The sequence below is a fragment of the Mytilus galloprovincialis genome, chromosome 2, assembly GCF_965363235.1.
Source record: "Mytilus galloprovincialis chromosome 2, xbMytGall1.hap1.1, whole genome shotgun sequence".
NCBI lineage: Eukaryota > Metazoa > Mollusca > Bivalvia > Mytilida > Mytilidae > Mytilus > Mytilus galloprovincialis.
In genome coordinates, this window is record NC_134839.1 from 105268324 (window position 1) to 105283500 (window position 15177).

Genomic DNA, 15177 nt, shown 5'->3' on the forward strand with positions numbered 1-15177 from the left:
TCTCCACAAGAGACCAAATGACACATGATTACACATTCTATTTCACAATTTGTTTTGTGACTATGCTATTTTGTTCTACTGGTATGATGTCTTTGTGAACTAGTTGAAGATTCCAACTTCAACTTCTCTCCTGTCGTTCCTGTAATCATCTCGAATTACTTCGCTGGATTTAATCCTGTTATTGTCTTCATTGAACAATGTTCCACAGATTTTGTCAAATTTGATGTAGTTTACTGCTCTTTGAATTCTTGTCTTTATTGCTTCTGCAATTGACTGTTCGTACTCTGTGCTTTCTTTTTTGGTTTAAGTTTAATATTTTGTTACTTTGTGTTCTTCTTCTTTTGCTGCTCCTAGAACTGTTTAATCTTGTGGTTTTTTGCTTTTAGTCTTGGCCTGACACAGATTCAAACGAGATTTCATGGGTGTGCGGTTCGTAGATTCTGTTTAGTTTATAGTATGAAATGTAAAAGATGATTCATCTATTTTAGTCTCGAATTTACAGCAGTGTCCTATTTCAAACTGACAAACATTGCAATATAAAACATTGTATAAATACGAAGTAATTTCAAAATGTTCTCAAATAAAATATTAGTTACATAGTGTACTAGTGACCTAATACGGTATATATGGGGTCAGTAAATTCCATATGGGGCGAGAGCGAAGCTCGAATCCCTATATGGAATTTACTGACCCCATATATACCGTCTTACGTCACTAGCATACTATGTAACGAATTTATCTTACCGACTATCTTAACGTGTAAAATTTATACTAGTGACCTATCAAAATGAGCAAGTTTTCAATACAGTTAGCATTAACATGATTAAGAAACTACTTCCTTTGATCTGCAAAAACAGATGCCAACAATGACAACTTGTTAGATTTAAATGTGTTTTATGAATTTATTTCACTTTATCATCACTTTCTTCGTCTGTTGAAACCTTTGAGATTTTTTCTCAGTACTGTTTTGTTTTTCTAAAGGGAGGTAACACCACTACTAACCCAATCGTAACTACTCGGTCACTCTCGCTATGCAGTACAATAATTATTTCTTCGTGCAACCAGAAAGGCCGAGTTGTTCCAATTGCTACTAACCGTGTATGAAATAAGCCCCGCCTCCTTATTATCTAATATGGAATATAAAGGGACGCAACTCCACTACTAACCGTGTATGAAATAATCCCCGCCTCCCAACTAACCTAATATTAAATATACACGGTTTCCACGAGGACGATTTTAACCAATCATATTCCTAGAAATGTATAGGAGGTATTAAAGACAATGCCTCTTACGCAACAACAGGATACGCTTTTTATCAAACCATGCACTCATGGTGGCCCTCTGGCATCCTTATTAAATTTAGCAATGCCATGGGGCCACTTAATTTATCAACTAAATCAATGAATGAAAAATTGGCCTAAGTTATTCACTACATGAACTGATTTAAAGGACTTTTAGTACTTTGATATATCACGGTAATGATCACATGACAGGGTACTTTGTATTGACCAATTGTTATAACCCAAATGCGGGATATTGACGTGGCATGTGCAACGAAATATTCTCCACGTCCGCCATTTTACATTGTTTTGACAGGTCTTAGATACGAAATCAAGCATATATTGTCACTAAAACTCTTTCATTGCAACAGTTTGGGCAGACAGGTACATTAAACAGGTTTGTTGATGAAAATAATATATTTATGTACAATATCACTTAAATATCACAGAAAAACTAAAGAAAATGTGAACTTCCGGTTTATAAAGGAAAAAATGACATTTAGTAAGTTTATTTGTTAAGAGACAATTCTAAGCTGGGACTTACTTTTTAATCGAAATACTAACAGTGCAAGTATGAAGGTTGTTTTTGTGAAACAATTTGTCGAAGTGGCGATATTAAACATTGATAAATTATATAAAATTCTACTATCCGCCCATCAACATTTTTGTTAAATTAGAGGTTACCGGCTTCAAAGTAACACTTTAGAGTTGGCAGAAATTAGAACCTGTTTGAAGACAAGGTTTAAAATCTGTTCCTATTATTTCCTTTCATAAAATCATTCAAAACTCTCCTGATAGACTTTCAGCATCTCCATCATGTTTGTTCCTGTTTAGATTAAAATCCGTCAATTTTTGCTACAATTTTAGAATTATTAAGGTGTGTACACAGTTGGCTGTTCACCGATTGCATTTGCTTTAAACATGTTAAAGGAAATTATTTGTGAGACAGAAGTTTATCAATAATACAGAAACCAGTGAAGGTTGAGAAAAGTGATCAATCTTAAATCTTGTGGGCACACATACTGTCACTGGGAGCGAGTAAGATAGGAGAGCTTGAGAGTGGGTCTCATTGGGTGTAAAAGTGACGCAGGATTGCCGATTTTTTGTAAGCGTTACAGGTGAAAGTCAAATTATAATTTGTGCCGTGAAAACAGGAAATGAAGTCTAGCGGGACACGGGAAAATACAAAAAAAAGAGAATTGCATGCATACATAGTGTGAGCGGGATACAGTAATCTGACAAAACAGTAAGCGGGATCCGGGATCAGAACCCCCCAATGAGACCCCCTTGAGATTGGACCAAACAAATCCTGAAATATTGGCTATAAATTGACTGCAGAATATTTTTTTTGTGAATATTTTAAAAGAAGGCAAAGGGAACTTTTTTTTTATGAATCAACTAGCCTGGTTGGTTTAACATGATTCGTTATGGGGAGGCTCTGAGGCTGTCATACAAGTTTTAGACATGATGTAAAACTTTCCTCAACATTTTAAACATGAACACTCTTCTGTCATTTCTTAAAACCATGACTACATGATGCTGAACTGTAAACGTCACATATTATTTAGTGGTATGATTGCAAATGCTCAGGGGTTTCACTTCATTTTGTTTGAAGGGGCCATTTAGAGATTTAAGCAAGCCCAATCCTAAAAGGGGGGGTTTGGCGGGGCTTGCCCCCCCAGATTTTTTTGAAATTAGACGCAAAATCCTGCATTCTGGCGCATTCTGGGCATTAAATTATAGTTCTGAAAATGTCACTTTCACCACTAGCCCCCCCAAGATTTAAACAAAAAGGCTGCATTCCTGGCATAAAACTATAGTTCTGAAAATGTCATTTCTACCACTCCCCCCACCCTCAAAGATTTCAAAAAAAAAATTAGAAACAAAATCCTGAATTCTGGCCATGGCATCAAATTATTATTGTTCCAAAAATGTCACTTTTACAGTACTACTGTTAATGTAGGCAACCTAAAATTTAGATAGGGACTTGGGACAATACGAAAATTATGGTGCTATTTACATTTAAAACCAGATTCTTTTGTCCTTCCTTTGGGGACCCCAAAAAAATTTGGACAGCACTTCCCCTGCACGCAGCAGTTTTAAATATCCCCCTTCCCATTATCCCGGTGGTATGAAAAGATGTGTAAAGAAAGAAAAAGAAGAAGTGCTGGCCAGGCTCATTTATAAGAAAACATGAGCTTCCACTTCTAAATTTCATTTGATAGCTTTTAAAAGGGTTACATACCTCACAACTGAAAGTATAATCACCAGAAATATATCTATGATTTGGAACGGGACCAGAAGTTCTGCCAATGCAACTTTTCAATCGATGTACCCTGCCCCCTTTTCGGATGCTCTGTAGTTGCCGGCAGATCGACGGGGCCCGTTGTAGATTAATTAAACAGTAAAACTATAACGTCATTCAAACTGTTCCAAATCTTGTCAAAATACATAGTAATCCAAACCTTTTCTACTCTTTGACGTGGTAGTTGTTGAAGTGAAAAAAATCATGTAGTGTTCTCTTCATTACTATTCATTCAATCATAACAAGATAAACACGTGTGTCAAACAGGAAGTCTGAAATAACAGCCAATGAAAATCGTCGTTGCAACCGCATGTCGGTTTAAAGTATAAACACAAATCTTCAAACTCCGTTGTCATAATTTTAATATAAAAAGATCTTATAAAAAAAATGGGACTTTTTTTTTTTTATAAGGACAACTGAACCGGCCGGAAATCGAATTGGGCCGGCGGCCGGTTCTTAACCAAAACACTGAATGCTGTACATGTTTTATCAGATGTAATATTTAACAGTTGTATTTTTGTATTAGCAATATTATCTGGAAAAAAATATTGGACAGGGACTGTAGGAAGCAAAATTTTTTCATTTCAAGATCGAAATAATTGTTATACTGTACATAGTACAACAGTTCAATAGTTGCGGGAATACAGAGTAGACTTTTGAAGTACATGTACATGTGTATTTGTTCATGACACAAGAGCATCATCTTACATTGTGTCTTAAGAAGATTTTATTAAGTATAACCAGTAAAAATGTAAATCCTTATAGGATCTACAGTACACAATTATGTCTTTACTACAACTTTTAATTCTAATTAATGAGTATTTTTCAACCATTTTAGTGTTTGTCAAGTATCTCATGTACATTTTATATGTACATAGGTACAATGTACATGTTCAAGATATATTTATATCCAGGTGTAATGATAAGTCGTTATCCTAAGGCTATTTTCTTCTTATTTTTTCTGTACACTTAGCTTTCATTTTTTATTACCATGCATTGTCAAGCTTGGTAACTCATAATTATTTGTCAGTAACTAAATGTACGATGCTGTCCTATACTGAACCTTCTGACCTTGTTTGTTTACATTTAAATTTCAATGGCGTCAAAATCACGTGATGTCAATTCGTTCTACCCAATCAAATTGCTCTACTGTCAATTAGGGGATTTTCCAGTCTACGGCAATTACGTTATTTCTTTGTGGGATATTGCTTCAAAATAGTTTGCAATAATTTTGGATTTTATTCAACAGGAAAACTCTTTTTTTGCCATCCCTTTTGACATCAATGGAATTCTGTATGAATATTTATCTACAGTCATGATGGTCAGAATATCGATCTTTTTATAATGAATAAAAAGAAAATTCTACGAAAAATAAATGTAAATTATTTTTCATTAACCTACTCTATATTCCTGTACAAAATAATGGCATGGGCATCGTTTTTTCAATTAGTTTTCCTTTCATTTTGGTTGGGCTTTTTTCGCGGGAAAATCGCGAAAGACGTAAGGAGCATGTCATTTTAAAATTCCTAAAAATACGATTTGCTTGACCTGTATTGCCTGCCACAAGATTGATGACGCTGAATGGAATGTACACAAAGCAATGGAGGCTGGAAGTGGGATTTTGTGAAGTTCTAGAATGTTTTTAGACATTCGGAAGTCAGGATTGAAACAGGCATTAGAAATTTGGCATTTTTTAGCAATAATTGAGAACAACAATGAAAACTTACCTTCAGAAATGTTTTTTTATTCAAAAGTGCAGAAAAAACGTATTCTACATTGTTTTTCTACGCCGGAAGTAGCGTAGTGACGTCAATGTGGAGTTTCCCCGTGTGTTAAGTTCAAACACAAATACCTAACGAACTGACAAGATGAACGATTTTAGACTACGGTAGGATACTCGAGCAATGTCCTTTTGATATTTATGACAGTAATATCAGTGTTCTCCCCAGGTCTTTTTAACATCATGGTGATGTGATGCTATTATCTTAAATGTGATGCTATCGGAAGTGGTTTTCTTATAGATTTTGTAATGCATGTTATGGATGTGATGCTATAATTTTCAGAATTAAGATGGTAATTTCATAATGACATTTGTATTACAGTTAACACAGCATTGGAAATCTATATAGACGCTTTAATATAAATAATTCATCAACATGGGGTCAGTTTTTGGAAAACTTTTCTCTTCGTTATTTGGTAAAAAGGAAATGAGAATATTAATGGTAGGATTGGATGCTGCTGGTAAAACTACTATCCTTTACAAGTTGAAGTTAGGAGAAATTGTAACAACTATACCAACTATAGGTAAGAATAGCATTCATGCAAATGAATCCTTAAATATTTCCAAGAATTTTGTGTCCTTATCAATACCAATGTAGTGAGAAATGTTCTGTCACTTCTGTGACTGTGTCCTATACTATAATTGTATTTTGTCATTTTGCTAACATTGTTTTTGTGATGTGTGCTCAAATCTACATGTATGTTGTGTACATGTACAGCACACACAGGGTTCAACATTAACTCATTAAACCTTTTGGCCATAGGGCAAGTGTTAACGATGTTCCTCTCTTGTCTTTGGTTGATACAAACTAGTATTGATATGCATTAATTTTGTGAAAGAAGACTGACGATAGACATATTTTTTACTCTCAGAAAACCCTCTCCAAATAAATGACTGCAGCTGACCATGCTGAAAGAGCATATTTAATTGGTTCATATGCTTATTTTACCCTAAATTTCATATTTGTATAATTAATATAAAACTAAACAGTATTGTTAAAGGTGATTAAGGTTTTTGTCTTCATCTGTGACAAAAGTCCAAGAATTTGAGATATATGTAATATGTATATCTTATAATATAAGCTGACCTTATTTCATGGATCAATGATGATGGTTTAGTTTAAGCAGTCAAGTCCATACATTTTGTTGTACCTCAGATCGCAATGTAATGAATTGTATAACATGTGAAAAATTTGCAGTGACAGACCTAGATAAAAAATGTATTTTTTGTAACAGAATAAGTTTTAAGTTCAATTCTGTACTTGCTCATGAACAATAAGAACAGCACAACAAATCTACGGGAATTAAGGAGAGGAAAGCACTTTCTTGTCTAACATATGTAAAAGATAGCATGACAATAAAAGTAAATTATCTATCATTTATGTAATTTAATGTTTGTCAAATGAATGTCATTTTTGCAAGACCAGTAGATTTTTCAGTCCATTGGTCAGACTGGCCAGTTAACAAAAAAGCTTAAATTCGACCCCTGCATCTTGACTTGCTGATTAAACTTGACTTCAACATATTTTTATGGTTCATTGGTTTATAATTATTTGTCAGAATTGGTCTGTGTGTCAGATACTTTAACCAATATATTGTAGGTCAACTTTATTAAGGTGTATGGAATGATTGCATGTTTATTTTTAGCTCACCTGGACCGAAGGGCCAAGTGAGCTTTTCCCATCACTTGGCGTCCGTCGTCGTCGTCCGTCGTCGTTAACTTTTACAAAAATCTTCTCCTCTGAAACTACTGGGCCAAATTACACCAAACTTGGTTACAATCATCATTGGGGTATCTAGTTTAAAAAATGTGTGGCAGGACCCGGCCAACCAACCAAGATGGCCGCCATGGCTAAAAATAGAACATAGGGGTAAAATGCAGTTTTTGGCTTATAACTCAAAAACCAAAGCATTTAGAGCAAATCTGACATGGGGTAAAATTGTTTATCAGGTCAAGATCTATCTGCCCTCAAATTTTCAAATGAATGCGACAACCCGTTATTGGGTTGCTGCCCCTGAACTGGTAATTTTTGGGAATTTTTGCTGTTTTTGGCTATTATCTTGAATATTATTATAGATAGAGATAAACTGTAAACAGCAATAATGTTCAGCAAAATAAGATTTACAAATAAGTCAACATGACCAAAATGGTCAGTTGACCCCTTTAGGAGTTATTGACCTTTATAGTCAATTTTTAACCATTTTTCGTAAATCTTAGTAATCTTTTACAAAAATCTTCTCCTCTGAAACTACTGGGCCAAATTAATCCAAACTTGGCCATAATCATCTTTGGGATATCTAGTTTAAAAAATGTGTGGCGTGACCCGGCAAACCAACCAAGATGGCCGCCATGGCTAAAAATAGAACATAGTGGTAAAATGCAGTTTTTGGCTTATAACTCAAAAACCAAAGCATTTAGAGCAAATCTAACAGCGGTAAAAGTGTTTATCAGGTCAAGATCTATCTGTCCTGAAATTTTCAGATGAATCGGACAACCTGTTGTTGGGTTGCTGCCCCTGAATTGGTAATTTTAAGGAAATTTTGCTGTTTTTGGTTATTATCTTGAATATTATTATAGATAGAGATAAACTGTAAACAGCAATAATGTTCAGCAAAGTAAGATTTACAAATAAGTCAGCATGACCAAAATGGTCAGTTGACCCCTGAAGGAGTTATTGCCCTTTATAGTTAATTTTTAACCATTTTTTTGTAAATCTTAGTAATCTTTTACAAAAATCTTCTTCTCTGAAACTACTGGGCCAAATTAAACTAAACTTGGCCACAATCATCATAGGGGTAACTTGTTTAAAAAATGTATGGCGTGACCCGGCCAACCAACCAAGATGGCCGCCATGGCTAAAAATAGAACATAGGGGTAAAATGCAGTTTTTGGCTTATAACTCAAAAATCAAAGCATTTAGAGCAAATCTGACAATGGGTAAAAGTGTTTATCAGATCAAGATCTATCTGCCCTCAAATTTTCAGATGAATCCGACAACCCGTTGTTGGGTTGCTGCCCCTAAATTGGTAATTTTAAGGAAATTTTACTGTTTTTGGTTATTATCTTGAATATTATTATAGATAGAGATAAACTGTAAACAGCAATAATGTTCAGCAAAGTAAGATTTACAAATAAGTGAACTTGACCGAAATGGTCAGTTGACCCCTTTAGGAGTTATTGCCCTTTATAGTCAATTTTTAACCATTTTTCGTAAATCTTAGTAATCTTTTACAAAAATCTTCTTCTCTGAAACTACTGGGCCAAATTAATCCAAACTTGGCCACAATCATCTTTGGGGTATGTAGTTTAAAAAATGTGTCCGGTGACCTGGCCATCCAACCAAGATGGCTGCCATAGCTAAAAATAAAACATAGGGGTAAAATGCAGTTTTTGGCTTATAACTCAAAAACCAAAGCATTTAGAGCAATCTGACATTGGGTTGAATTGTTTATCAGGTCAAAATCTATCTGCCCTGAAATTTCGGATGAATCGGACAACCCGTTGTTGGGTTGCTGCCCCTAAATTGGTAATTTTAAGGAAATTTTACTGTTTTGGGTTATTATCTTGAATATTATTATAGATAGAGATAAACTTTAAACAGCAATAATGTACAGCAAAGTAAGATTTACAAATAAGTCAACATGACTGAAATGGTCAATTGACCCCCTAAGGAGTTATTGTCCTTTATAGTCAATTTTTAACAATTTTCATAAAATTTGTAAATTTTTACAAACATTTTTTACTACTGGGCCAAGTTCATTATAGATAGAGATAATTGTAAGCAGCAAGAATGTTCAGTAAAGTAAGATGTACAAACACATCATCACCAAAACACAATTTTGTCATGAATCCATCTTCTTGCTTTGTTTAATATTCACATAGACCAAGGTGAGCGACACAGGCTCTTTAGAGCCTCTAGTTTATTTTTAAAATCTATGTATAATATAAAAGTGTATATTTTTCAGGTTTTAATGTAGAAACGGTAGAATATAAGAATATAAGTTTTACAGTGTGGGATGTAGGTGGGCAGGACAAAATCAGACCTTTATGGAGACATTATTTCCAAAATACACAAGGTATGTACAACTAACGTGTGAATAAGATATCATTTGGGATGACATTAAAAAGTAAATAGGTTTCAGCTCATACAATTTTGTGTGAATTAAAATATGATATCCCTAAAATATGAAAAATTATCCCCCTTTTCTATTCCTACTTTTTATACGACCGCAAAAATTTTAAAAAATTCGGTCATATATTGGTTTCATGTCCTCGTCTGCGTTGTAGTCAGCGTTGTCCGAAGACAGATGGTTTAAGAAATAATTCTTTCATGCCATGCTCTATGCTCATTTTAACATTGGTAGTCATTATATTTGTCAATACATGTATCTTAATACCGAGCGTTGGCCATTTTGATTTGATGAACCAAAAACCTTATAGAAAATCAACAGTAACAATAAAAAATAAGAACAGAAACATTCAAACTTCCTTTTAGAAATGTTTTTATTTAATTTCCTAGCGAGCAACACTAACAAAAGTGTCAAATTTGATCTCCGTTGTTGTTATAAATGCATCTGACGTTGCAATTTCGATTGTGACGTCAATCACGTGCAGCCCGTGTTTTATTGGAATTAGAACATGGCTTTGTATCCAAACCTGAAGAAGAACGTCATATTAGAATTCCGGATAATAACTTTTGTATAAGTAAAAAGAAATCAATAAAAGTTAAACACAATGTTTATAACTACAAAAGAAAGCTTGGGATTGATTTTGTGGGTTATGGTCCCAAAGGTTTAGGAATTAGGGGCCCAAAGGGGCCAAAACAGCATTTATCTACTTTCAGGATAAAAAGTTGTGTATTAGTATTTCCATTGTTTTGAAATTGTAGCACAGTGTTTAATACCATAAATAGAAGGTTGGGATTTATTTTAAGGGGTTATTGGGCAAACAGTTTAGGAATTGAGGGCCAAAAAGGGTTCAAAAACAAGCATTTTTCTAGTTTCAAGACAATAACTTTTGTGTAACTGTACGGATCTCTCTGACATTGTACCACAATTTTCCATATAACACAGGGAAGGCTGGGATATAGTTTGGGGTTTGTTTTCCCGAATATGTAGGAATAAGGAGCCAAAAAGAAGCATTTTTCTAGTTTACAGACAGTAACTTCTGTTTAAGTGTATGGATCTCTATAAATATGTTCATGAAGGTTCAATACCACTAAAGGAAGTTTGGGATTGATGTTGGGGTTTATGGTCCCAATAGTTTAGGAATTGGGGGCATTAAATAATATTTTTTGTAGTTTTCAAACAATAACTTATGTTTAAGTGTATGAATCTCTTTGAAATTAAACCACAAGTTTCCATACCATGAAGGGATGGTTAGTATTGAATTTGGGAGGTTATGGCTCAAAGTGTTTAGGTATTAGGGGCAAAAAAGGGGAAAAACTAGGTATTTCTGGTCAATGGACAATTAATATAAGACAATTTAAAAAGCAGTGTAAGGGAGGTAATTCTAAAACATTTAACATACAATGTTGGGTATTTTTGGATTTATCTCCCTTACACTACTTGTATATTATGTATAAAGAAATATCAGGTTTTGAACTAGTTGCAAAAAAAAGGGGGGGGGGTAGTTGTGTTCAATTTTTTTTCTTCAAATTTCTCAAATTCCAAATTTTTGAAAAGTTAAAAGAAGAAATCTTTAATTGCACAATATTGCGCAATATATTTGTAAGATCTTGACATTTGTTTTGTGTCAGAAACTCATATAAGGTCAAAAATTTGGTCGCAATCCAAATTCAGGGCTGTATCAACTATCAAGCTTGAATGTTGTGTCAATACTTGCCCCAACTGTTCAGGGTCAACTTCTGCGGTCGTATAAAGCTGCGCCCTGCAGAGCACCTGGTTGTACGTGCTACTACAAGCTAACATTTGATAGTTGTTTGTTAGCTTAACATCTGCAGACATTATATACATGTACACAAACATGCAATTTCAGATCACTAATTTAAATCAATTTAAATGTGTGCAAGAAAATCGATATATAATTGCAAAAAAATCAGAATGAATTGAAACCTGTTTTTTTCTTCTTTCAGGTTTGATATTTGTAGTAGATAGTAATGACAGGGAAAGAATTAATGAAGCTAGGGAAGAATTACACAGAATGTTACAAGAAGATGAACTTAGGGATGCTGTTTTATTAGTCTTCTGTAACAAACAGGTGGGTAATATTCAAAGGTAGAGGTATTATCCTCTTAGTTATGCAGACATTGTATAAAGAAGCTTTAATGTCAACCTTGATTTTCAGTAAAATTCCTCAATGTCACCTCTTAATAAAAATAAATACCCAGACAGGGATGCCGATTATACAATATAGATCAAGAATTTAAAGGGGAAAAAAACAGATTTTGTAATGTTTAGTTCTGCATTGTTGTTGATGAGTTTGCTGCGGCCACCATTATATATTTTCTAAACACTATTATAGTCCACTCTCATCATATCATAGAAATATTTTAAGATCCTTTTAAATTAATCAAACAATTACCAGAAGTTTGACAAAGGGACACAACTCTTGTTTAGCTTTGTAAGGTTAAAAAAAATCCATATAAAGGTCAGAATCAATAATTTTGTCTGATATTGATATATATATATTATATATATCTGAATGTGATTGTCGTTTAAAATGGTCCATTTAACAATTACCAATTGGATTCTGTTATTACACACTTTTTAAACAAAAAACTTCCCTTTGTCAATCATAGACTGGTTCCATACCGGACAAAATTGGCTTTTGCTAATGCAAAGCCCGATGAATTGAAAGTCATGTTTTGGCGGTTTAACTAATTTTTCATGAAAAATAATTTCTGATGTCAAAGGTATTTAGCTTGACAACAAATTTATGTAATTAAAAGATCTGAAGACCTTAAAGATAACTCACATTACACACAGGTAAATTTGCTTTTTAGCTCACCTGACCTGAAAGGTCTTGTTGAAATACAAAGGATCATTTAAATATCATATTAACATTTTTTCTTCAGGATTTACCTAATGCAATGAATGCTGCCGAAGTGACAGATAAACTAGGTCTCCATAGTCTGCGTCAACGGGGATGGTACATCCAGGCAACCTGTGCTACAAGTGGTGACGGACTATACGAAGGACTTGATTGGTTATCAAATACACTAAAAAAAAATATGTAAAATGAACAGTCGGGAATAATATAATTTATTATCAGTTTTTGTTGAGGATAAAATAATAAGTATGTTTCAAGGTGTTTTTATGGACAGAATTGTTTTGATGAAGGGTCACTAAGAATCTTGTTTTTATCACTTATCAATATTCTACTAGAACCAACTGAAATATTTTTCAGCCTCAAAGATTTAACATTCCAAGGAATATTGGTGTTGGCCCTTACTTTTCAGTGTTCCTAATTGTACTGAAAAGTTTTTCAGGATGCCCTTTCACTTACTATTAAAATGTTGTTTGCTACTTTGATTTGCTTATATCAAATATTAAATATTTCTCACACAGCAAATATGTACAAGAACAGAATAAAATACAGGACACTAAGATAAAGGAAATCCAATGATTTGTTATTGCTAGTGGATATAATTCTTAACAAACAATTGTTGGATGTGTGCAATTTTTCCTCATGTACATTATCATTCAGCAAAAAACAAAACATATGTTTATTTTACCTTGAGATAGTCAAATGATAGTATTTGTGAACAAAATCTTTCATGTTCTGGACCTGAAGTGTTAAACATGTACATACTGTATTGTGACATTATTCACTGAGTTTTGAAATTGATTTATATTGTATTATTCATTTATTTATCATTTTGTTTTTGTTTTCATTTTACAAGTGGATGAATGATGTATGTTAATACACAACTGTATTAAAGTGAAACTATTTATCCCTTATATTTCATATAATTTGCTTAATCCATTTGGGAATATTTTCTTTCAACTTATTAATTAGATAAATTGTTAAAAAGTCAAAATATTTTTTGTAAAGGTTATATGAATTAAGAACATAGCATGCATTTAATTTCTAATTTGATGTAAAACTTTGAACTCTATAGTTAACATTTTTACAAAGGATGGATTGAATATACTGCCATTGTTCCCATTAATTGTTTTAGAACTGTAAATGGAAATACAATTTGATTGATAGCCTCACTTCCATCAAGCACATGTCTAGTTGAGAATATACACTGCAGAATTCAAATAATAGAAGTCAATATCAGACCAGATACAGTTGTATTTAAAAATTGAATTGTCATTTTGAGTATGTTCTAATAAAAGATGTCTTCTTATTTAGCCTACATTAATCTACAATGTTAATAACACTGCTTGTCATGAAGCTGTAATGATGAGATTTTCTGATGGGAGTTTTGTATATTTATCTAGTGAATGTTATGTAGAATTAGTGGTGTTTCCACCACAGTCATCAATGGTGGATATTTCACTGATCAGATATGTAATATCCATGAAACTTCTACTAATATCACAGTGGAAATCTCATAGATATGTTAACTGTTTATGTATTTTGTAGAAAATAAACATGGATACCAATACAGACATTTATATTAAATTTTATGGCCATCCTACATCATTGGCCATTAGTGTAAATGGTGTTATACTGCCACACCTCTCAGGCAAACATCATTTAAATCATTTCTCTTGAAAATGTGATGCCCAAATATTATGTTCCCTTCCCCAACCAACATATTTTGCTACTTAACTTTTCTTCCACCTAAGTAAGTTGAAGTTTGTGATAAAAAGAAGACATTTTTCACCAATGGAAGATGTTGATATATCTGCTGTAAAAGTAAATAGTAATGGAATTATTTCTGTCATTCTAAACAGTACATGTATATAGATATAAGAAGATGTGGTATGAATACCAATGAGACAACTCCCCATCCAAGTCGCAATTTGTATGTCTATATTTGGGATAAAATGTAAAATATTTGACCTAGAGTGGGGGCCCATATTCGCCGTGGACACAATTTCGCCGTTTTATGATTTTGAGGTGTAAACACTTCAAAGGATGGCTGAAATGGAAGAAATATGCCAATAAATTATAATTTTTTAACAAATGATTATTTTTTAAACTTGAATAAAATTACGGCACTTACTGCAAAAGATCGAAAAACGGACAACGATTTTCGGTCAATTTCCTGAATAAAAAACAGGATTTTCATAGATATTTTTCTTAGCATTTTTTTGACTGATTGGCCTAAATTTCTGTATTTACACCTTTGAAATGTCTGCTGTTCATCTATAATGTAATTTATTTGATAAATATTATATAAAGCTGCAGTTATTTGGTTTTAAATAGATGTGTAAAAACGGTGAATATGTGTCCCCCATTGACAAAACTTCAGGAAATTTCAAACACCTTTTAATCTAACTTTGTCAAACTTTGTGTTAACATAATTAACATTACTAATACAAGATTTTAGGTTAGACTTCATTCCTTGTGCATTTACTGTACCTAGACGGAAAACTGATTTAAAAAAGTAGTATCATCAAACGAATACAGTACTGTGATATCTTTATTAACCATAAAGTAAACCTTGTAGAACATTTGTGATTCACCTGTACCAGCGAAATCCAAGAAAATTGTTATCCAACAAATCATAATGAATCCACAGTATCTAAAAGAGAGCAAATGATGTAGATGTAAGTAACTAAAGGTCAAAGTGACTGCAGCCTTCAACAATGAGTTGGTCATCAACTAAGTTTTTATTGACAATTCACTTTGAAACTCAACCTATACCCTCACAACACTTACCAAAGAGGAAA

The 15177-nt window shown here is 33.2% G+C and overlaps 1 protein-coding gene across 2 annotated transcripts; it reads left to right on the plus strand.

Moving 5' to 3' along the window:
* Nucleotides 1–1518: 1518 nt before the first annotated feature.
* Nucleotides 1519–13941, plus strand: LOC143065245 (ADP-ribosylation factor 2). Of its 2 annotated transcripts, none has more exons than XM_076238698.1 (5): nt 1519–1677; nt 5688–5889; nt 9331–9441; nt 11460–11584; nt 12402–13941. In XM_076238698.1, exons 2-5 carry the CDS (start codon nt 5742–5744, stop codon nt 12561–12563), a joined length of 546 nt encoding a protein of 181 aa, XP_076094813.1. In that variant the 5' UTR covers nt 1519–1677; nt 5688–5741; the 3' UTR covers nt 12564–13941. The 2 variants fall into 2 exon arrangements, with proteins under 2 accessions (XP_076094813.1, XP_076094814.1); XM_076238699.1 differs by having other exon boundaries at nt 1522–1664.
* Nucleotides 13942–15177: the final 1236 nt, after the last annotated feature.